Consider the following 22,444-nt stretch of genomic DNA (forward strand, 5'->3'; position numbering starts at 1 on the left):
CTACCTGGACTGGGTTCTGTCCTTGTATCACAGAGGAGGAGTTGGTTGGTGGATAAGGATTTGGACTCAGTAATTTCACATAGATTTGGATACTTCAAAGTAGGTGTGTCCTGAAAAAGTGAGTTTCCCTTGTTTTCTGTTTGACTTTTGGTGTTTGACATTTATTGATTCTTTTTTTTTTTTTACCATATTTAATTTTGTTTTAAATTGTGGCTGTTATTTCTATTCTTTCACTGACTGGGATTTTCCTTTTTATTTGACTTCTTTGTAATTCTTAACTGTGCTCTTTTTTTTTTTTTAACTTTCTGGTTGTAGGCACACAGTGAAGAACTGTGAAGATTTACCATCCGTGTGTCCCCTCCCTGCCAATGTCAGGTGAGCAGTGTTTCTATTAACAGGAAATTCATCTTCTCTTCTGACTATGATGAAAATAAATATTTTCTTGTTTCTAGAATAGGATTGTTGATAGTAAAACATTCTCTCGTTCTATGTTTGTCCCTGGCAGTGGCCCTCACTTCTTTACTGGGGTGACTATGTTTTCTTGATGCGGGACTATGCTTGCTCTTTTGTCAAGTTTTGTTTGTAGATTGATTCTTGTGTTCCCCTGAAGGCATCTTGGTCATGAAGAATGATCATTTAATGTGTTACTGACTGAGAAGTAAAGGAGCAAGTGCTATGCTTAAGGATATTTTAATGTTCGTAGTCATTGCCCCTGTCAGACACTCGTCTCTTTTCAAGGTGTCTTTTCTAGGATAGAGACTAAGGGCTTTTTGAGAAGAGTTTGTTTTATAAAAAGATTTGAAGATAAACCTTGCCTCAGTTTTATGGGCTAATGGAATATCTGTGGATCATTGCAGTTATTTCTTTAGACTATTTGATCCATCACTGAATTATCCCGGTAACAATACAAGGTACTGTCAACCTTTTTGTTCTCTCAGATTATTGCCTACTTTTACATTTCAACTTTAAAGTTTTCCATGGATTTTTGAATATTTCCTTATTATATTGGTCTGCATCTTTGTAGGATGTGAGGAAAGATGGGAGCAGCAGAGAGACGGTGATTCTAGGGGAGATTCTACATCCAGGCACAAGGACTAAGTAATGATGGCCATGCAGTGGGAGTCTTAGGCAGTTTCATTCCTGTCAGACAAAGCTTGTCTCCATGGAATTGCAGGTTTCTGAGGGAAAGGGAGGTCCTGCACCAATAGGAAGCAGGTTCATTTAGTATGAGACCTGTGCTACACTACCGAGGATGTGGCTTGGAATTCGGGCTACTTGAAGGGGTCACTTTTAATCTGGTTGAGGTGGATGGAACAGATAATCAATGTGTGACTGTGTGACAGCAATGAGTCTGCCTTGACTTCTGGGCAGCATGGGTACGGTAGGGATGGGGAGCATAAGCTCTGCTAAGCCCATGTTTATTGGTTAGCATTCTGTTGTGACAGAAATTATAAACATGGCATCTTAAGAGAGAGTGAGCATGTCTGTCTGACTTAGTTTTGGAGGGACAAGAGCCCATGGGGATGGGTCAGAGTCATAGAAGCTAGCTGGAATCCTGAAGGAAAATGCAGGAGATTCAGATGTCACCAACTCAAACTCAAGCAAGAAGTAGAAGAGGACATGAAGACTATGCCAAATCTTCTTAAGGACAGTGCCACGGATGAAGTTCTGCTTCTCTGGATCCAAAGTGAAAAGTTCCCAAGCAGTACTGTCAACTTTCCTTGTGTGTCCATGTGTTCAAACACCCCATTTGTAGCAGACATCTCTAATTCAAAGTACCACAGTGGGATTGTTGAATGTCAGATGTGTTGAGGATTTGACTCTTTGTTTGAGAATTTGTGGAACGCATGGATGTGGGGCTAGTTAGAGGACCTGTGCCACTAGGTGATAGAAAACGTCTTATTCAGTGTCACCAACCACCTAACCACCAGCTCTATTTGGGAAGGAGATGTACCACCACAATGGCTTCAGTGTCTCTTGAAAGTGTGTACACGTGTGTGCACAAACACAGACACACATACACACACACACACACACACGCACACAAAACCTTCCTCTCTGGAGTTGATTCTGGTCTGGGATTTGGTGCCAGCCATGAACAAAATACTCAGGACACTAGTTGTGTTACAGAACTTGGTCAAAACCACTGTCAGTTATGGAAGCCATGATTGGTCTGCTCATTTGGGTGACATCACAAGGAAGCATTATGAAGTATGCTAACAACGATTCTGTTTTAGGCACTGCCTGCATTGGTTCCTGTCCTGTATCTGGGAGTAGCTGTCACTACTCTACACAGCAAGTCTACTGAAGATTGCCTGTGGCATACTTGGAATCTCCAACCTACTGGACTCTGTTAGAGTGAGTTCTTTCCAATTCATTGGTGTTGGTGTTAGGTTAAGTTTTGCTAATTCATGTTTACGTGTAGCTATTAGTTTACATCCTCGGTCTGATTTGTAAACGTCGCGTCTATTTGTTCATTGTCACCCAATTTCCTGTTTCAAATTCATTTATTCTTTACTTTTTCACTGCGTTTCAATTTTCTTCAGCTGGAACACGTGTTACTGTAAACCAACCACAGCAATTTCCTTATGAGTTTCCCATCCACGCCTAGCCTGCATTTTGGTCAAACGCTCCTGCTCTATCGCTTCCTCCACTCCATCTCTGTGACAAATACTGTTTCTTTGGTAAACGCTCAGCCCTCCTCTTCCTCAAACACACAGGAGAAGAAAATATCATATTTCTCTTTGTGGACTTTGTTTCTCTTAGATGAGATTTTCTCTACGTGTAGCTACTTTCCACAGAGCACAAAAGTTCAGTGGTCCCTGTGTCTGAGTATTGGCTCTTCCACAAAATCTGAACAGATACCGCTACGCTCTTGTTCAGTGTCTGTATGCCAAATGCCCTCTGGATTATTCTTGTACTTCTTGGTCTTAAACGCATCATTAAGTTGTTTGGGTTATCTCAGATTTCAAGACAGAGAATTCTTACCTATAAACTTCCATTTCTAAAACTATATCATTTCTTCCCTAGCATCGTGTGTCCCTGAAATTGCCCCAGATACAGAGAACTTGAGGTAGCCATGATGGCCAGCCCCCAGGAAGAGGACATCCTTAAGAAGAATTATAAATTTTTATCATCACTAGGTTGTGGTGCATTTGGGGAGGTGATCCTTGCCCAGCACCTTCCCACAAAAACGCAGGTGGCCATCAAGGTGCTGGAGAAAGAGTACAATGATGAGGAATACATCGATTCTGAAGTGGCCATCCATAAGTCCTTACATCACAGGAACATCATCCAGTTCTTCCACGCTATCAACACGCTGCAGACCACCTATCTGGTCATGGAATATCTGGAAGGGAAAGATCTGGTGATGTTGATCAATGAGGTGGGCTGTCTAACAGAGGAGGAGGCCAGGCCTATAGTCAACCAGTTGGCCTCTGCTGTGCACTTCCTGCACCAAAGACTGATCGCGCACCGCGACATCAAATTAGAGAACATCCTGCTGGGTGAAGGTGGCAAAGTCAAACTTTGCGATTTTGGGTTGGCCACTCAGCTCGTAGAGGGCCAGATGCTGGAGGAGCTGTGGGGCACCTTGCCATATTTGGCCCCAGAGATCTTGGCCGGAACACCGTATGACGCTATGGCAGGGGATATGTGGAGCTTAGGGATTGTCTTCTACGTCCTGGTCACCGGACACTTGCCCTATGTAGAATCGACCCCCGAAGCTATGTACCATCTAATCACCACCACCCCGTGCCGCATTCCATACCATCTTTCCAGGCCCTGTTATCTCATCCTGGCCAGACTGCTCACCGGTTACCTTTGGTTCCGCCTTACGTCATCTCGGCTTCTGGAACGCCCTTGGCTGGGCCATATTCAGGAACACGTAACACCTCCTGCCAAGGAAATCCTCCCCAAGGTTGTGGAGACCATGTGTAACATCGGGTACACCTGCGAGCAGGTGGTATCGTCTCTAAAAGACCCACAGTCAAACCTAACGGCAACTATTAACATCCTTAAATTCAAAGTGAGCTCGGGGGATAGCAGTCTGCAACATATCATCCCTGCAGTCTCTACTAGCGTCCCTGTCGCCATGCAGAGGAGCCACAGTGAACCAGCTCTGCTATCCAGAGAGGAGAGCACACACACACACCTGCTCCACACACACACCTGCCCGGAGGCGCTGCACTATGCAGATAACACAGCCCCAGAAGGAGATGCATTGGCCACTGAAACCATCAACCCAGCTACAGGGGACACCACAGTCACCATGATGTCACTGGATAGCCTGGCTGATGACTCTTCCTCCCCTGATCCACCTCTGAATGTCAACTGCATAGGGCTGGTGAACATGGCCTTCACCGAAGAGGAAGAATCCAGAGAGCCAGACGTGCCCAGTGACCAGACCCAGGTTGTACCCGCAGCCTCTGGAACCAGGCCACTCCGGGGCTGGAAGCTCATGAAAAAACGCATTTCCAGAGCACTGAGAGCACTGTTCTGTTGCTGTCTGCCCACCCCACCAGGGCAAACGGAAGTGGCGTAGAGTTCCAGCCCTGGTAAGTAGTGCCTGCTGCAGGAGGGAGCCAGGACCGAAGCTCAGATGATTGTGGCCCTGCATGCAACCCAGCGCAGCAGGCCCCTGCGTCCATACTCCAGCTACAGGTTCTGAGCTGCCTGTCCATTTCTCCTGTAGCCTACTGCTGCCCCCGCACTGCTTGCCAGATCCAGGGCTGGACAGACGACCCATCTGCCCACTGAGCCGCCACCTCCCCAGCTTCGGTTGTGCATTGAAGACCGTTACCCACAACATCTAGACCACCTCCTCTGCAACAGCAGTGACTTAGATGCCCACCTCATGCTGATCATCACCTTGGTCACTTCCTCCTCTCCAACCCTCAGGCAGAACTGCAACAATGCATGTCCTTGAACCTTATTGACAGGGAAGATGATACAGAATTCAAGCTTATGCTTCAGTTTGAACCCCCACTGTTTTACTATTTCTGATTTTTGTGTTATGTACTTTTTTTAAAATTTGGTTGTTATTTGTTGTTTTTATATATTGTTAAGAAAATGTTTTTATTAGTACATCTTAGGAAGTTCAATTTAAATAGCGAATATTGATGAGTTTTCCCTCTGTTGTTAATTCTTTATGTAAATATCTGGACACTCAGTAGTAACTAATGAGTAAAGCCTAATCTGGACAATAAATATTAATGATTAGCCATAAAACAGAGGAGATTCTGGTCCAAGCTTGTAGGAGAAACTGTCAACCAGCCTACCCAAGCCTCAGCCGTCCTGCCAAAACCAGCCCACAGGAGCATTCATGGCAGGAACTTCCTCCCTGAGCCAATGGAAAGCCTGCTGCTGCACGAGAGACTGCTGACTAACGGACAAATGACCAGAGATGCCAATGAAGGAAGAACAACACAGAAGACTTGGTCACCTGAGCCAATGGGACCTTGGGATGGGATAGGAGAGGCCTGCCCATACCCTCAATAAAGGAGTTGGCTTTTTGTAGTCACCTGACTTCCATAGTCTATGTGCTTGACTCCATGCCTTCTCACCCCTCCCACAAGTAGTGTCCCTGCAGGGTCACGCCCAGCACTGGTTTATCTTGGCTAAATTTTCCTTCAAATCTCTCTCCCTCCTCCTCCTGCCCTTCCTCTCTCTCTTTTGTTTTGTGGCCTCTGTTCACAGGAGGCTCTCAGGAGCTCACCATCTCATGTTGTCCTGGTTCAGGAGTTGGAGCCCAGGCAGCATCAGCCCACTCTGCCCTCCCAGGCCCCCTGTGAGAAGAGGATATTTAGTCCCAGTCAGCCTCACAGAAAGTGCTATCACTGTGTATCTTTAGCTTTATTGCCCAGACTAGTCACGTGGCTATTGTTGAGCCAATCACTGTGTTCTAGGTAGTGTGATGTTCTGATTGGCCAGGCCCGAGTCATATGACCACCCACACTGAGATGAAATTAATTTCTTTAGAACCACAGACATTGAGAGTTAAGGCGAAGCAAGGGACAGGAAAAGGGCAGTTATCAGATGTGGGTGCAGGCCAGCTCCCGCCTAAATAATGAAGCAGTCACAGGACACCAGTCACAGGGACAGAAGGACAGGTTAAGTTGTCATGCCGTTCACACCAACTCCATTGGGAGACTGACCCAAACCTCTCTGCCCAGAGAAAACTTAAATTTATTTCCTTTTTAAAATTTTAACTTCACATGTCTGGAGGTCACAGAATAACTGATAGTCAGTTCTCACCTGCCATGTGTGTCCACGGATCGAACTCAGGCCTTCCCTCTTGGCAGCAACCATATACACCTGGGGAGACTAGCGGCTCTGCCACGTGCTTGTAGCTCTGCCTTCAGCAGGAGGGTTGGAATTCAGGCCACAGTTATGACAGTTTTGTTCTCTAGCTAACACAAAGAGAGTTCTTTGTGACCACACTTGATTTAAGAACTATACTTTTCATTTGATAAAATCTCTGGTAAAGATTGGAGGTTTGTGAGATCAGAGCTGTGAAGAAGTAGAAGGAATAGATGTTAATGCCAGGAGGAGCACGGTAAAGCACACAACACAAATGAAGATACGCTTAATGAACTCATCTCCCAAGGAAAGGGGGAAAATGGCAGCAGCCATTCCTGAGGTCAGTTAAGAATGGAATAAAAAGCAATCCAGATTAATTGAACCATTAGGGAATCAACAATGAGAACCCTAAGAGAGACATACATGGATATAGTCTACATGGGAAGTAGAAAAAGACACGATTTCCTGACTAAATTATAAGCATGGGGAGCATGAGAGAGGGTTGATGAGGGGAGGGGAAAAGTAGGGAGGGGAGCAGAGAAAAATGTTGAGCTCAATAAAATCAATAAAAAGACAGTTATATATATATGAGTATTTCTCCTGCATATGAATGTGCACCACTTGTGTGCATTGTCTGTAGAGGTCAGAAGACAACATTGGGCCCTCTGGAACTGGAGTTATAGGTAGTTGTGAGCCATCATGTGGTTTCTGGGTTCTTTTTGAGAGCAGCCAGTGTCTTAACCACTGAGTTGTCCCTCTAGCTCTTCTGATGTCTTCCCCTCTCTCTGAATCTTCCTTTTGAGACAGGCTCACTATATATCCCAGGTTGACCTTGAACTAACAGCAATCCTTCCTGAGCCTCCTATGTGCTGGAATTGCAGGTGTGAGTCATCGTGTCTGGTTTATGCCATTCCAATATATGGTGATCATATCAGAGCAATGTGCATATCCACTGTCTCAGGTGGTTATAAATTCTTTGTGTTTGAAGTCCTCTGTGCTGGTTTCTTCTAAATAGCGTTGTTATCCACTATAGTTAGTGGAACGCTAGAAGTTACTTCTCTTATCCTCCTGTAGCCCAATGCCTGCTAGCTCTTCTCTGCACCCCCCTGTGACCTCTCTGGCCATCACTCTCTCCTTGTCACTTTGCACTCAACTCTTCAGTGTCAGCCTGCTGTCTGTGTCCAGTCCCTCCCACAGTCTTCTCCACTTCCCTGCAGTGTCTGCACATGACACAATTGCACGGCTCTCAACTGAGTTGTAGTCTATGGTGTTTACAGTCAGCGTCTTCCTTATCTGCCACCTGTCCGTGGACACCTGGGTTGACTGAGAACAGAGCTGTAGTTCACATGTGAGTACAGATGTCCCTTCAATAAACAAATCTTGATTCTTTCAAAAGTTTTCCGTAAGTGGGATTGCTCTATTGTACGATAGTTTTAGCTTCTTAACTTTTTTTTTTTGGAATTTTTATGCTGTTTTCCATAATGGCTGTACTAATTTATATTTTGTGTCTTTGTTAGAGCTCACACTTTGTCTTTTAATAAGCACTCTGACTGGGTAATAAGACATAATAAATAGGATACTTGACTTTGGGTGGGGTTGCATTTCCCTCATGACTAGCGATGTTGAGTAATTTCTTTTTCAAAAAAGTTATTGTTACTATATTTAATTACATGCACAAGTGTGCACGTGCTTGTGAATGAAGTGTCATTGGAGTCCAGAAGAGGGAGTCAGATCCAGAAGAGGGAACTGGAGTTACAGGTGCTTCTGAACCACCAGTATAGGTGCTGGGAACTAAACTCAAGACCGTGCTGCCACAGGACAGATGAGAAATGGGGGCAGCTCTCCCTGCTCACAGCTTTGGGGCAGGGTTGGCTCCATTGTGCCGCCCTCGAGAGGTGTTGGCTGGCCGTCTGGAATGCTGCAGCTTGTGGAGGGCAGGGACAGCTCTCCCACTCCCGTTACCCCAGGGTCAACTCTCCCACTTGCTTTAGGCATTGATGGGGGGCTGAGAATCTCTCCCCAGCTCATGCCACCCTGTGGGAGATGAGGGGTGGCGCTAGGTCTCCCAGGATTTTGTCCTCAGGGTTGCTCACCTGAGCTCTCATCATTCAGGTCCACCCCTGCTGCACTGCCCAGATAAAGCTCAAGGCTCGCTTTCCCATGTATTGCTACTGTTCAAGGGGTCAGCTTGCTCACTGTCTCATCTCACTCATTCGCTCACTTGTTCATCTCTTTAGATTTGCCTCTGTCCACAGGATGTGAGCCATTCTCTCCCTCCCTCCCTCCCTCCCTCCCTCCCTCCCTCCCTCCCTCCCTCCCTCCCTCCCTCTCATAAAACACCATACCACTGCTCCCTCTAACAGTGTCCATCTGGCTCGTGTTTTTAAGTACCAGGTGGCCTGTGTTTTTCCTTGAAGTCCAGGGTGGACAGCCCCAGACCTGTGTGTGGGTCTCCTTGTCCCACTCAGGTCGCCATGACTGTGGGCTGGGCTATGCTTCCTCATCACAAAGAGATCATTTTAGTGCCCAACCGCCCAGCACTCGCCAGGCTCCTGGTTGGTGTATCTGGCTATGTTCTACCCACAGGGGCCTCATGTTGTGGCTTGGGAGCTTTGTTGATTCCAGCTGTGGCCAGGGTTAGAATTCCCCGCCAGTTCTTGGCTTTGTTTGGCCCACTCAGGTCACATGGCGTGGCTTTCTCTAAGTTTTTAAAGAAGATTTATTATTTTTATTTCTGTGTCTGTGTGTGCTTATGTACGCACATATTTGAGGGTGGCCTTGGAAGTCAGAAGAGGAAGCTAATTTGTAATTAGGAAAATGTCTGTTCAAGGCATTCACTTGTGTTAAAATGAGCTTATTATTCCTGTTGTTATTGAGGTGATTCAATTTCTTAAACCTTCTAGACCTCAGTGCCCTGTCAGACAGCAGTCATAAGTCTTTTCTTGCATCCGGTAGTTTTCTCTCTGTTCCTTTTGATGGCATTTTTTTTTTAGCAGAGGTTTTTATCTGTATGGTAACCACTTGCCAGCTTGGCAGCTTCTGCCTTTGCTGCTCACGCTTTTGGGGTCACTTCCAGAAATCTTTGCCAGGCCGTGCTCAGGAGCACTTGGTCTTCTCCTCTGCTGCCGCCATCGTTCTGGTCTCACATTTATCTCTCTCATCAGTTTGTGTTCATTTTCCCATACGTGGCAAGAGAAGGCTCCCCTCACTCTCCTGCACGTGCATGTGAGGCTTCCCTTCTCCCATGGATGCTCTTTCTGCCTTTGTCCTAAACAACCCATTATAATCATAAATGCACTGATTTATGCCAATGTTTTGTATTTTATTTCTTCAGTTTCCATCTTTTTAAACTTTTTAAGAGAGTTTTGGGCACAAGCACTCTATCCACGCCATCTCCACCGTGCTCCCTTCAACACCTCCCATGCCCTTCAATGGGGTTGTAAACATACATACATAAGCAACACCAAATACACTCAGTAGTATATCTCTCTAAAATACGTGTGTGTGACAGTAATACATGAGAAAAGATAGACGTTTTTCTTAATGTTTAAAATGTATGCTAAAATACTGAAAGATGGGTAGGCAGTGCCGCAGCGTGGATGTCTAACCTGAGTCTTCAATGGAAACAAACAGTTCAAATAACTATATTGGTACCAAAAGCAGGAAACAGGCTGACCTGGAGATGACTTAGACCTTAAGAGAACACATTGCTCTTGCAAAGTACCCCATCACTCACACCAGAAGCTCACAATCGCTCCAAGGTGTAGTAATAGGAGCAGCGGGCGGCTTCCCGCCACTCAGCTCCCAGCCACTGCTAACTTTACCTGAAACAATTACACGGAAACTATATTCTTTTAAACACTGCTTGGCCCATTAGCTCTAGCCTCTTACTAGCTAACTCTCACATCTTGATTAACCCATTTCTAATGAGTGTAGCACCATGAGGTGGTGTCTTACCAGGAATATTCTAACCTGCATCCATCTCAGAGAGGAAAGCCATGGCAACTGCCTGACTCAGCTTCTTTCTCCCAGCATTCTGTTCTGTCTACTTCGTCTACCTAACTTTCTGTCCTATCAAAGGCCAAGGCAGTTTCTTTATTAACCAATGAAAGTAACACATAGACAAATGACTCTCCTACATCATTTCCCCCTTTCCTGTTTAAACAAAAAAGAAAGGCTTTCACTTTAACATAGTAAAATTACATATAACAAAACAGTTATCAAGCAAAAGTTACAATTATAATATTTATATCTATTTGATCTTTATCATAATAATGGAAAACTATAACTATCTATCCATTCTTCAACTCCATCAAAGATTCCAGAAGGATATAATATTACCTAAGAAAACAAGAAATCCAAAACTCTAGAAATGACAGAGACATCTCACTGCCTATACAGTCACCCAAAGTTCTTTTTTTTTAAAATATTTATTTATTATGTATACAATATTCTGTCTGTGTCTATGCCTGCAGGCCAGAAGAAGGCACCAGACCCCATTATAGATGGTTGCAAGCCACCATGTGGTTGCTGGGAATTGAACTCAGGACCTTTGGTAGAGCAGGCAATGCTCTTAACCTCTGAGCCATCTCTCCAGCCCCCCCCCAAAGTTCTTTTGTACTGTTGGGACACCCATCTTCAGCCTACAGGCCCATAGTATCCAGCAGACATTTCCATGAAGCAGGAAATTTCTTTTTTTTTTTCAAAGTGATTTTATTGCTTGTGTATACAAGGGAATTTATGCCACCAACGCAGAGGCTGTGGATGACTCATATTTCCAGTTGGGTGGGAGGACCCACTTGGTCTTATGGTAACAAGCCAGCGGGTGAATTCTGCTCTCTATCAGAATCAGGCAGAATTTAGCATCCTTATCCTTTCTGTTCCTCTCAAGATGCTTTTGGACAGCGACTGTCTTCTTAATCAAATGGTAGAGATCCTCAGGGAGATCAGGGGCAAGACCTTTAGATTTAAGGATTCTCAAGATTTTATTACCAGTCACAAAACGGACCTGGCCACACCGTGCGAGTCCCTCAGGATCACACCTATCTGGGAGGGAGGGAGGCCTTTCTTGGCCAGTTTGTAAATCTGTTCTTTCACGTCATCAGACATCAGCTTCAGCCACGTGGGGACACTGTGGCAGTAAGGCAGCGCCGACTGGGACAGGCCCTTCCCAGGAGCGTGCATGCGACCCATGATGGTGGAGGTCTGGCAGCAAAGAGCAGGAAATTTCAAAGACAGTTCAGTCACTATCTGCTGTGTCCTGCAGAATTTCTTGCAGACTCTTTCATGAGTCAGGAACCCCGAAAGACCATCTCACCTTTAGGCAAGTTCAGCAGTCATCTCTCTGTGGGTTCTCTGTGTCCAGTCTATGCATCAGTCCAGGCAAGAGCAGTTTCTTGTCCAAATGGCTATCAAACCCCATAAGGAGCCTCTTCAATGCCCATCTTCTTCTTGAAGTAGATTGGTGCTGCCAGGAGCAGACATGTCTCACTGTCATGAACAGTACTAAGTTATTAAAACATTTAAATGCCATTTAAAACATTCGTAGTCTTCGAAAGATATGAAGAATGCCTATCTGAAATATATCTATGCACATCTAGAAAATCTAACTAACATGACTACAAGCTTGACTATTATCGATGATTATCCATTAACCTATATTTCTTAATTATATATTACATTTTTAAATGAGATACATAATTACAATACCTTAATCAAGATCAGAAATACATATACATATAACAAAATTGACCTTAAAATCCATACCAATGCAAATTATTCATATCTATATCATATCCCCCTTTAAATGTAAAAAAAAATTTATAAACAATATTTGGGAATATGGGCACAGTTATTTCTCTTCAAACTGCTTCGTGCTGAATGGGGGCACTGTTAATCAGGTCTTTTATGGTGTAACCTGTGTGCCAGGTTCATCTCAGTCAGCAGTTGAGTGAAGTAATTTTTTGAGGGTGTTCACAGCAACCTTTCAGGAGGGTGTGGTATATCATACTGTATTGGGATAGAAGCAATCTACAGGGTCTCATCCTCTGTGAAAACAAAAGAAGAAACTTTTCCAAAGCATCATGTTTTTAGATCCAAATTTTGAAGTCATAGCCTTATGATATATCCATTCTGGTCTAGCTTGGCATCCCATATAATGAAATGTCTCTCTGTACTTAGCTCCTTTACAGTCAAAAATTTTAAAGAAAACACAATAATATACAGAATCCAGGCTCTCTGAGAATTTTCCATTTTTACGTGGCTTATTTTTCTTTATTTGTTTTAATCTATAACTATCTGTACTCTGTCTCTTTAAAGACTTTATCCCCTTTTTTTTAAAAACCATTAACTTTATTCTCTATATTTTTTTCTTCTCTCTCTCAAGCCTATGTACAGTCATCCAATACTGTGACCCATTTAGTGGTCTTTTATGTCTGAATTTTTCATATTGTGAATCTGTAATTTTTAACTATCTAGGAGCAGTTTTGATTTGTGCCTTTAAGTCAATAAGCACTTAAGAATCTAAGCTGTGACATTCCTGGGTCAAAAACAGGTACTGCGGGTTTGCTCCACCCACTTCAACGTGGCGGAGCCACTTGTGACTGAATCAGTTGCATCTCTGAGCTGCTCTGGCTGTTGGTTCCACCTCTCTCCAATTTCAAAATGGAGGACGTACCATTTTCTACTAGCTCTGGGGCCGCCAGGTAGGAGCCGCACTCAGCATTTTAACTCTGAGACTGAGTGTGCGGCCCACAAAAACTCTTTTCATCCAAGTTACGGCCAAATCTGACACACAGAGCACTGCATAGTCTGGAAACATCTCTCTGTATGGCGGCAGGAATCCGCCATGCTGTCCTGCTTACCTAAGCCTGATTCGGCCATCTGCTCAGGTGCAGGCAGGGAGCGCAGGCATGGTCTCAGAGTAATTTCTTTCCGATCCCGAGCAGGAACACAAACATCCAGTCCCATAAAAGCAAATGAAATGCTTTAAAGCAGGAGTTTGCAGTGGCGGCACAGCCCCAGGAAGTCGCGTTTTAAAATTAACGAGGCTTTTTTTTCTGCCACTATTGCTGAATCAGGAAATCTCTCTACAGCACACCCTAGCAAACAGCAAAAGGCTGTGTTAAACTCTGTTTTTTCTGTGTTTAAAATTAAGCTTTCTTAGGTTTTACGCGGAGTACATTACCACATTGGGCCGCTTCCTACAGCTCAGCTCCCAGCCACCGGCTATCTTTACCTGAAATAATTACACTGAAACTGTATTCTTTTAAACACTGCTTGGCCCATTAGCTCTAGCCTCTTACTGGCTAACTCTCACATCTTGATTAACCCATTTCTAATGAGTGTAGCACTATGAGGTGGTGTCTTACTGGGAATATTCTTAACCTGCATCCATCTCGGAGAGGAGAATCATGGCGACTGCCTGAATCTGCTTCTTTCTCCCAGCATTCTGTTCTGTCTACTCCGTCTACCTAACTTTCTGTCCTATCAAAGGCCAAGGCAGTTTCTTTATTAACGAATGAAAGTAACACATAGACAAATGACTCTCCTACATCACCAAGGGATCCAGTGTCCTCTTTTGGTCTTTGTGGGCTTCTGTATTCAAGTTTATACACACAAACATACAAATTTACACATAATTTTTTAATTAAACATATTTTTTCAAAGAAGGAAACAAACATCAGCATAATCATCAGGAATTATTTTAATTCCTCCCATCTCTCAAGCACACATGGGAGTGTGTGCACAGTTCCATAAAATGTTATTCCATGGATAGCTTCATGTACAATCACCACCAGGAGATACAGGCATGTGCTTCTGTCATGAGACTCTCTTGCAACACTTTCTGTAGACATGTTTCCATGTGTAATTGCTGATAAGCATTATCATTTTGTTCTTTTAAGAATATTCTAGAATGGTGTAACCATGATATAATTGATTTCTGAAAATTCACCCCTCCAGTTCAGTCTAATTCCTCTGAGATCAATTCAAATTCTTGTGTTTATCATTCATCTGTTTTTTTAATTACTGAACAGCAGTACTTAATGTACAAATCCATTTCACCTGTTATTTATCTGTAGCCATCTGGGTTGTTTCCAATGTTTGACAAATATCAGTGAGATGGCTGTAACAATCTATGATTCCTGCAATTGCTCACTTGTATGGTAAGAGCCTGGTTAGAGTGAAATAAAATCGAGAGACTAGTTTCTGTAAATCCTTCCTGTGTGCCCTGCAATAGTGCATGAGCATCTACCTTTTCTCTATCCTCACCATGTGCTTGGTCTGGTCACTAAGATCCATGCTAGCCATTCTGGTTTTGTGTGTGTGTAGGTATGTATATATGTACTGAAGTGTGTGTATGTTTGTACATATGTATATATGTGTGTGTGTGTGTGTGTATATACATTTAATGTGTGTGTGTACTGTGTTGCATGTATACCCATAGACAGAGGCCAGAAGATACATCAGATCCCTTAGTGATATAGTTATAGTCTTTTTTTTCTTTTCCTTGTACATCTCTTGATATAAGTGATATAAGATGAATTTCAGTTCCTGTATTAAAGCAGCCAACATTCTTTTTTGGTAAAGATTTATTTATTCTTATTTTACTGCATGGGCATTTTGCCTGCATGGATCTATGTGTATGCAGTGTCTGTGGAGGCCATAAAAGAGTGCTGGATCCTTTGGAATTGGGGTTACCAACAGTTGTGAACCACTATATAGTGCTGGGCACCAAACCCGGGTTCTCTGGAAGAGCAGCCAGTGCTGTTAACCACTGGACCCTCTCTCCAATCCCTGGTGTATTTTCTTTGTTAGATTCTTTGAGACAGAGTCTCATGTAGCCTAGTTTGGGTTCAAACTCAGTACATAGCAAATTCACATGTGTTCATGCTCTTATTAGCGACGGGTACCATATCTTTTATGGTATACCTGTTAATTACTTTTGCTCATACTGCAGACACTTAATTGTTTGCTATTAAATATTTTTTATTTGTTCTAGATATGAAAACTTCATTGAATGCATGGCTTATAATTACTTCCTATTCACTTGTTGCTTTTCTTCTATCCTAGTTAAAAAGAGGATTTATTTTTATATGTATTTATGTGTATGCGTGCATCTGTGTATAGGTATGTGCTCATGAGCACGGCACCCACAAAGGCCAGAAGAAGGTGCCAGATTCTCCTTGGAGCTGGAGGCACAGGTGGTTGCCAACTACCCAGTATTTCAAGAGATCTCAAGTGGGCAGAATGGACATACCAATGCTTCCAGTTAATATGATAGGATACTCTGGACTCATGGACAGCACTTGAAATATAGTACTTAGTATATGTTCACCCGGAAGAAGTAGGAATGCAAGCCCAGCCTTTGCTTTCAGAAAATTTCCATGGGAAATATGAAGCCGTGCATATAAATATGCTGACATCTTTCAACAGCTGGAAGGGCTCATTCTGAGAGGGAACACAGCAGGGAACAATCAGAGCTGGAACAAGTGATTGGCGTGCTGACATGCCACCACCGTAAGAACTTCAGTGGGGAACAATTACATCGCTCAGAGAACACTTCACAATTGGAAGGAAGAGAATTATTTCAGCACTGAAAGATTTCACAGCTGTGCTACCAAGCAAACCTGGAAATGCACATTATAGGTACTGGAAACAAAAGAGCCTATTATTTTGTCTCTTTTTAGGTAAGTGGTAAAGTATTGGGAGGTGGCAAAGCAGAGCATCCAAAAGGACAACTCAGTTGCTTTGTCAGCACCTAGGTTTTGCGGCTTTCATGGCTGAAAGTGTAGATGTGTCCCCACAAAAGCAAGGTTGGGGTGCAGTCTTAGGGAAAGTCGTTCTGATCCATCTTTCCCTGTATGCATAGTGATGGTCTTGTAGTATTGATGTACAGCTCCAAGAGTTTCAGACGTCTATTAGCAGAGACTGAAAGAGCAACCTCAGATGTTGGTCCTCACCTTCCACCCTGTTCGAGGCAGTGTCTGCTGCTGAGCCATGGAATTCTGGGGTTGCAGATATGAACCACCACATCCAGCTTTAGGTGACTTCTGGGGATATGAACTCATGTCCTCATGCTTAACTGCAGGGTCTTTGCCCACTGAGCCCCTCTGCCCCTCCCCCACCAGTCCTTGTATTTGCTGTCTGTGGGATGACACATTTAGTGTTGTCTGTGGCCATCAGAATGACATGTGTGCCTGAGTATTCGTATGGTACATAGATATGTCACAACGCACTACTGGACCTGGTTTTCAGGCCCCACCCCTTACAGAATACTCTAGGTCCTAGAGTCTAGGGTGTCTAAACCCTTCTTGGACTAGAGAATCCTTCTAGTAGTTCTTAGTCGAGTCACGTCATCGTGGAGGTGCCTGCAGCTGGAGCCTGCTTCGGTGAGAATTTAAGGCACATGCCATGTCTTGCTTAGGTTACTAAGCTATATCTGAACAGAGTATCTTCAGAGTAAGCCTTGAAGTCCTGGGAGACTATCTTCAATGCTTTGGGTGTTGGTGCCAAAAGTTGGTGAATTATTATCTGGGGATAGAAAAAGTTAAATATCTGAGTGACCAAGGTTGCATTATTATCTACTGGAGGGACAAAATGTCATAATAAGAGAAAAGTCCTACTTTATTAACCAACACCAGGGACGGTTGTCCTGGGGATTAGCATTGTATCAGAAAAGATTAGCTCTTCATTTTGCTGGCGCCAGACTGTTCTGTGATTTGATCCAGAAAAAGAGCCAGATAGAATGTTGGAACCGTTGAGCCAAGAATATCCTAGGAACCTTCAATAACGCTGTAAGATACAGAGCTGACAGGGATACTCCTCCCTGTGAATGGCACTAGTGATCCTGTACTTTGTACAGAACGTTCTTGTGGTGCTAGATATGGCTCTGTTGCCAAAGTACTTACCCTGCAAGCACAAAGACCTGAGTTCAATCCACATAAGCCACATGAAAAGGCCAGGTGTGGTAGCAAACACTTGGAATTCCAGCCATGGCAAGGCAGGGGCAGGAGGATTCCTTGGGCTTAGAAGCCAGCCAGACTAACTCAAGAGGTGAACTACAGGGCAAAACGTGACTGTATCAAAAATAAACAAGATGATGGTCCCTAAAGAAGAACACTCAAGGTGGTCCTCTGGCATTGACATACATGCCTGCACATGCATACAAGTTCTCATTGACAAGAAGGCCTCAGGCTGCCTCAGAATCTGTAATGATTGTATACTCTTAGACAATAAATCATAAATCAAAAAAACTCAACCTGTGTGGCAGCCATGACTAGATTCTAAGGGGTTGCAGAGTTTCCTAGCAGAAGAATGAGCAGCCTCGGAGCTGCTGCCGGGAGCTCTGTTGTTATGTGGGTCTCACTAGGAAAGCATTGTGCTGCAAAATGCCCATGCTTAGGAGCTGAAGAGGGCTTGGCAGGTAACACTGGCTACTCCCCAAGAGGATCCGGCTTCAGTTCCTAGCTCCCACCTGGCAGCTCACAGCAGTTGGTAACCACAATGACATGGGATCTGGCATCCTTTGCTAGTCTTCTTGGGTGCCAGCCATGTATGCAAGCCAGGCACTCTCAAACATGCAAACACGCTGCTGGTTAAACAATGGAAGGGGCATGCATAGCCCTCCATTGTAGCAGTTTGCACATCATTCGAGGCTTTCAGAATTCCAAAGGAGCTTGAGAGTCTGGGGAGATATGGCCACAGCATCCTGAAACCACAGGGTGTTTTACACCAAGCTTGGAGAGGCACCCAGCGACACTGGCTTCTGCATTAGTTAAAGACGTCTGCCTACAGAGTGTCATTTAGCCTCACGTCCTCCTCTTAGACTTCCGGCTTAGTCACTTTCACTTGGCAACAATACAAACATCCATCTTCCCCATTTTCACCACAAGAAGGTTTATGTCTTGGATTAAGCTAAAGCCAATGGGTTTGAATAGCAAGCCCTAAGCAATAAAATACCAGTCCTTCCATAAACTCTCTTGATCATGGGTGGCCCTGTTGGTGGAAGCTTCCTTCACCACTCCGTATAACTGAACCTCTATGGCCTTCCCACTCACCCCCTTCAAACAGACAGGAGATGGCTCCCTCCAATCCCGTGAGTCTACGACATGTGATTCTTGCTGTATAATGTGCAGTGTGCACTTCTGCACCACTCTCTGCATTCCTCGGAAGAGTGTCCACCTTCCCTAAGGTGAGACCCTGTCCTACACTCTCTGCGTCCCACCTGGGCACATGTTCACCCCTCTAGAATTCTTGTGTATGACTGTCCTAACGCCCTACCTTCTCGAAACTGTGCCTTGTCACCTGCCTCTACTACAGCACAACCTAAATTTGCTCCCTGACAGGCCACCTTCTTCCCCTCTGCCACCTCAGCCCTCTAGATGAATTCTCTGTCTTCTTGCATCACCCACACCCTTGTATCCCCACACACCTACAACACCCCCACTTTCACGTGCCCCTGTTTATTACTGTGGACCATGTAAACACATGCAAAATCCTGCACATCCCTGAACACACCAAGCCTACCCACTCCTGGGCACCTCTGTCCCCTTCTGCACAACCTCCACTCCCAGCACACTCTCATCCACCCCTGCAGAAGGAAACAAAGTACTGGGCATGGAGCTACTGGCTGCAGGAAGCCTAAGAAGCAAGCTGAGAGCCAGTGCACTCGACTGGGGATCTCTGCCCCTTTATTTCCCATGAGAATGGGAGGTGCATCTCACAGTCTGCAAACACCCCCCCCACCACCACCTGCAGAGCAGAGTCAAATCTGTGTCCTCGATGTCTGCTTTCCTTTTGTCCATCCATATGGCTGTGTTTGAATTAGGTCATAGTGAAAACAGTTCTTCCTGGGGGCGTGGTCCACAGTGATGGGAAACAGAAACCATGGGATCCTGGAGCTGGCCAGCTCTAGCTCTCATGCTCAGCCTCTCTTCAGGTAACCTCCCTAAACTGCAGTCTGACACCGAGTGACAGGTTTGTGCACTCAGGGACCTGCAGGCCCTTGTTAAAAATGTCTACAGGCTCCATCTTTAGACAGAGACACCCCTAATTCCTTAACCTGGGGAACACTGAGAACTCGGCCTGTTCCTATTGTTCCCCGAAGCACAGTGGTTCTCCCTGGCCATGCTAGGGGGAGGAGGTGGCCAGACTCACTCTGCTCCATGGCTTCCTCACCACACTGATCTTATTGGTGTGAGGGGTGAAGGAGGAGTCCACCATCTCTTATCTGATCACCCTCTAGCATGAGCATCTTTTGTGTCCCTTCCTGCTGCACCTTGGACATGGACATCACATGTCCCCTACATCACCTCCCAGTGGATCTTGAGAATATATTTACACACTTCTCCTCGTGCCTCTGTGTCAGGGAGACTGCAGCTGGCCACCTGGGTGGCCCTTGGTGGCTCTGTGTGTGCAGAAAAGTGGCCTCTGTGGGGACTGGAGCAGTGATTGGATTTATTCCTCTTGATGGGAAAGTTTCCGCAACCACAGTTGAAAAGTCCCAACAACCTAGTAGAGCAACCCCTTTCTGGTTCAGACAAGCACATCTAGAAAGCAGTCAGGAGGTGCTCCCTGGAGACTGTGTCCAGACTGTCCTACCTCAGAAGAGCCCTGGCCTCATAGAAAAGTCACAGTCAGGCCGAAGTGCTCAGTTGTACAGGAGTGAGGGTCCCCAAGCATTAGGAAGCTGCCTCCAAAAGAGGAGATGAAGAGCTGTAGCCCAGAGGGGCAGCGACTCAAACACACCCACACAGCCCTCACAGAACACCACACTCATAAGAGCTGCTTCCTGGCTCCTTTCTAAGCACGGGACCAGGATGTCGTATGAAATCCCTACAGTAATGGAGTCCACTATATACACAATTACCACAGTGGAGCATCCGGTATGTGCAGGCTGTCCCAGAGATGCTTAATAACTTTGGATAAAGACAGGGCAATTCCCAAAGCGTAACCTAGGCATGAGTTGCATGCTGCATTACCACTGAACCTGCACCAACTGCATTGAGAACCATAAATGCATCATGCATCCCCCTGCTGTCCCGTGACAACCTGTCCGCTCATTCCCACATTAGTAGTGTTTGTTCACATTCTGACACAATCATGACTCTTACCCAGAGTGGGCAGAAATTTAATGTCAGCTGGTCAAAAGTGGGAACTTAGGGCCTGCAAGGGTCCATCCACAATCGGATTCAAGATTGCCATTTGTGCTTTTTCCATGGTTCTCATAGATTCTCTAGTCTGTATGGTTGCAGCTTTGGTAGTATGGTTATTTCCTTTGGTTTGGAGATGAATGCTGCCATGTGGAGACCCAGAAGTTGTGTTAACTTAAAAGAAAACCCTCAGAAGAGACCATGCCTTTTTCACTTTCTCTTGAGGAGGGAGGAGAGACCCACGAGGTCATATAAACGGTGAACAGCTGTGGGGTACCGAGTGGGGCTTCTCAGGTGGTGTAATTGCCCGCATGACACCCAGCAAAACCTCCTGTAGCTGCCTGTGCACCCTCCTTGCTCCCATAATAAACCCAGGAAACTCCTGCATCACCACTCTGGCCTGGGAGGAGTCTTTCTTTGGTCTGCCATGGGCTACTCTCTACTGCAGCAATTCCTTAACATCCAACCTCAATTTTCCCTTCTATGGATTCAGTTTCTCCACCAGCTGATGCCCACCAGCAGATCCCTTTTCTGCCTTTTCTGCCAAAAATGAGGAGCTCTGTCTTTTCTCTGTGACAAAAGCCATATGGAGGGATGCTGATTGGCCTGCCCAGCCCACATGACTTCCTAGAGGCTCAGCCCCAGGACCAGGTTTTCAGATGACTAGGTCTTCAGGTCATGTGTCCAGTCCTGTGGATGTATCCTCCCTGGGGTAATCAGTGTCACCATGACTTCGTGGGTAAGCGTTTCCCAGGCTAACAGGCAGAACTGTGAAGTGGTGATTGTCAACCTGGCTGCATGAGTGTCAAGGGAGGGTAGCACACACTTGTGCGTGTGAGGGGAATTTCCAGAGAGGGTTGGCATGTGGGACAAAGGGCTGGGAGCCTAGGGAGGAAACTAGGGGAGCAGGAAGACCTGGGTGTGCAAGCCCCTTCTTTGAGGAATTCACCGATTGTTGTAGCCATCCTCCAAGGACACCACGCTAACTCCTTCTGCCTTCAATGTGAACTCAGTGCTAGGGAGATTCTAGGTCACCAGCAGCAGACTGGAACTGCAGAGGCATCCAGCTTCCAGACTAGGCCTGCATATTGCCAATGGGGAATGCACCGGCCCTTATGTTAACCAGTCCAATACATCTTCCATGGACAGTGGGATGGCTCATCAGGTAAAGGTGTTCGCCACCAAGCCTGATGACCTGGGTTTGTTCTTCAGAACTTAAACACACACACAATAATAAAATATGAACATGAATTAAGACAATGTATAAAATAATAGCATGAATGATAAGTAAATCTCCTATAACCAACTCTTCCTCTGGAGAACACTGGCAAGTGGTTAATTGGCTGGGAAAACGTAAATTGAGAGAAAGAAATGGTCTAGATATTTTTGGAATGAGAGAATTAGCTATGGAAAACTTGTCCATACCCTGTTCACAGGTGGGTATTGGAAAAGATGATGCAAATAGTGTGGGTTGAACTAGCATAACCTCATTCTCACACCTTCCCCTTAGTCACATTGCAGATGGAGGCAACCAGAAAAACATAAGCTCACATTGGCAGGCATGAAGTTTCCTGATGGCATGTTTCCTCTTCCTATTCCCTCTCTCTACTTTTTTGCTTCTTAGTAGTGTGTGTGTGTGCCTGTGTGTGTGTGTGTGTGTGTGTGCATGTCTGTACATGTGTGAGAGAGAGACAGAGAGGCATATATAGAGAGAAGGTGTATGTGTGTGTAATATGTGTGAATACAGACATGGCTGTGTGTGCCACAGCACACACGGAGGTCACAGGTCATTTTGGGTGTTGCTCCTTGTCCTCCACTTGTTTGAGACAGGGTTTCACTGCCACTGTATTTACAGGCTGGTGGTCTGTGAGCTCCTAGGAACTCTCCTGCCTCTCCCTCCCATCTTGCTGTATGAGTGCTGGGATCACAGGTGTGCAACAAATGATTCTGACATTACATGGTTTTGAGGACTCGAACTCGGGTCTGCAAGC

At 45.1% G+C, this 22,444-nt stretch overlaps 1 protein-coding gene and 1 pseudogene across 1 annotated transcript; one reads left to right on the plus strand and one right to left on the minus strand.

Annotated features, from left to right (window-relative positions):
• The first annotated feature begins 3,079 nt into the window (after positions 1–3,079).
• LOC130862008 (sperm motility kinase-like) lies at positions 3,080–4,927 on the plus strand. The gene is made up of 2 exons (XM_057751376.1): positions 3,080–4,411; positions 4,694–4,927. The coding sequence occupies exons 1-2, from the start codon at positions 3,080–3,082 to the stop codon at positions 4,925–4,927; spliced, it is 1,566 nt and encodes a 521-aa protein (XP_057607359.1).
• Positions 4,928–11,038: 6,111 nt separating this feature from the next.
• On the minus strand, positions 11,039–11,493 carry LOC130862245 (40S ribosomal protein S13-like; annotated as a pseudogene).
• Between the last annotated feature and the right edge of the window lie 10,951 nt (positions 11,494–22,444).

The sequence above is a fragment of the Chionomys nivalis genome, chromosome 19, assembly GCF_950005125.1.
Source record: "Chionomys nivalis chromosome 19, mChiNiv1.1, whole genome shotgun sequence".
In the NCBI taxonomy this organism is placed as follows: domain Eukaryota; kingdom Metazoa; phylum Chordata; class Mammalia; order Rodentia; family Cricetidae; genus Chionomys; species Chionomys nivalis.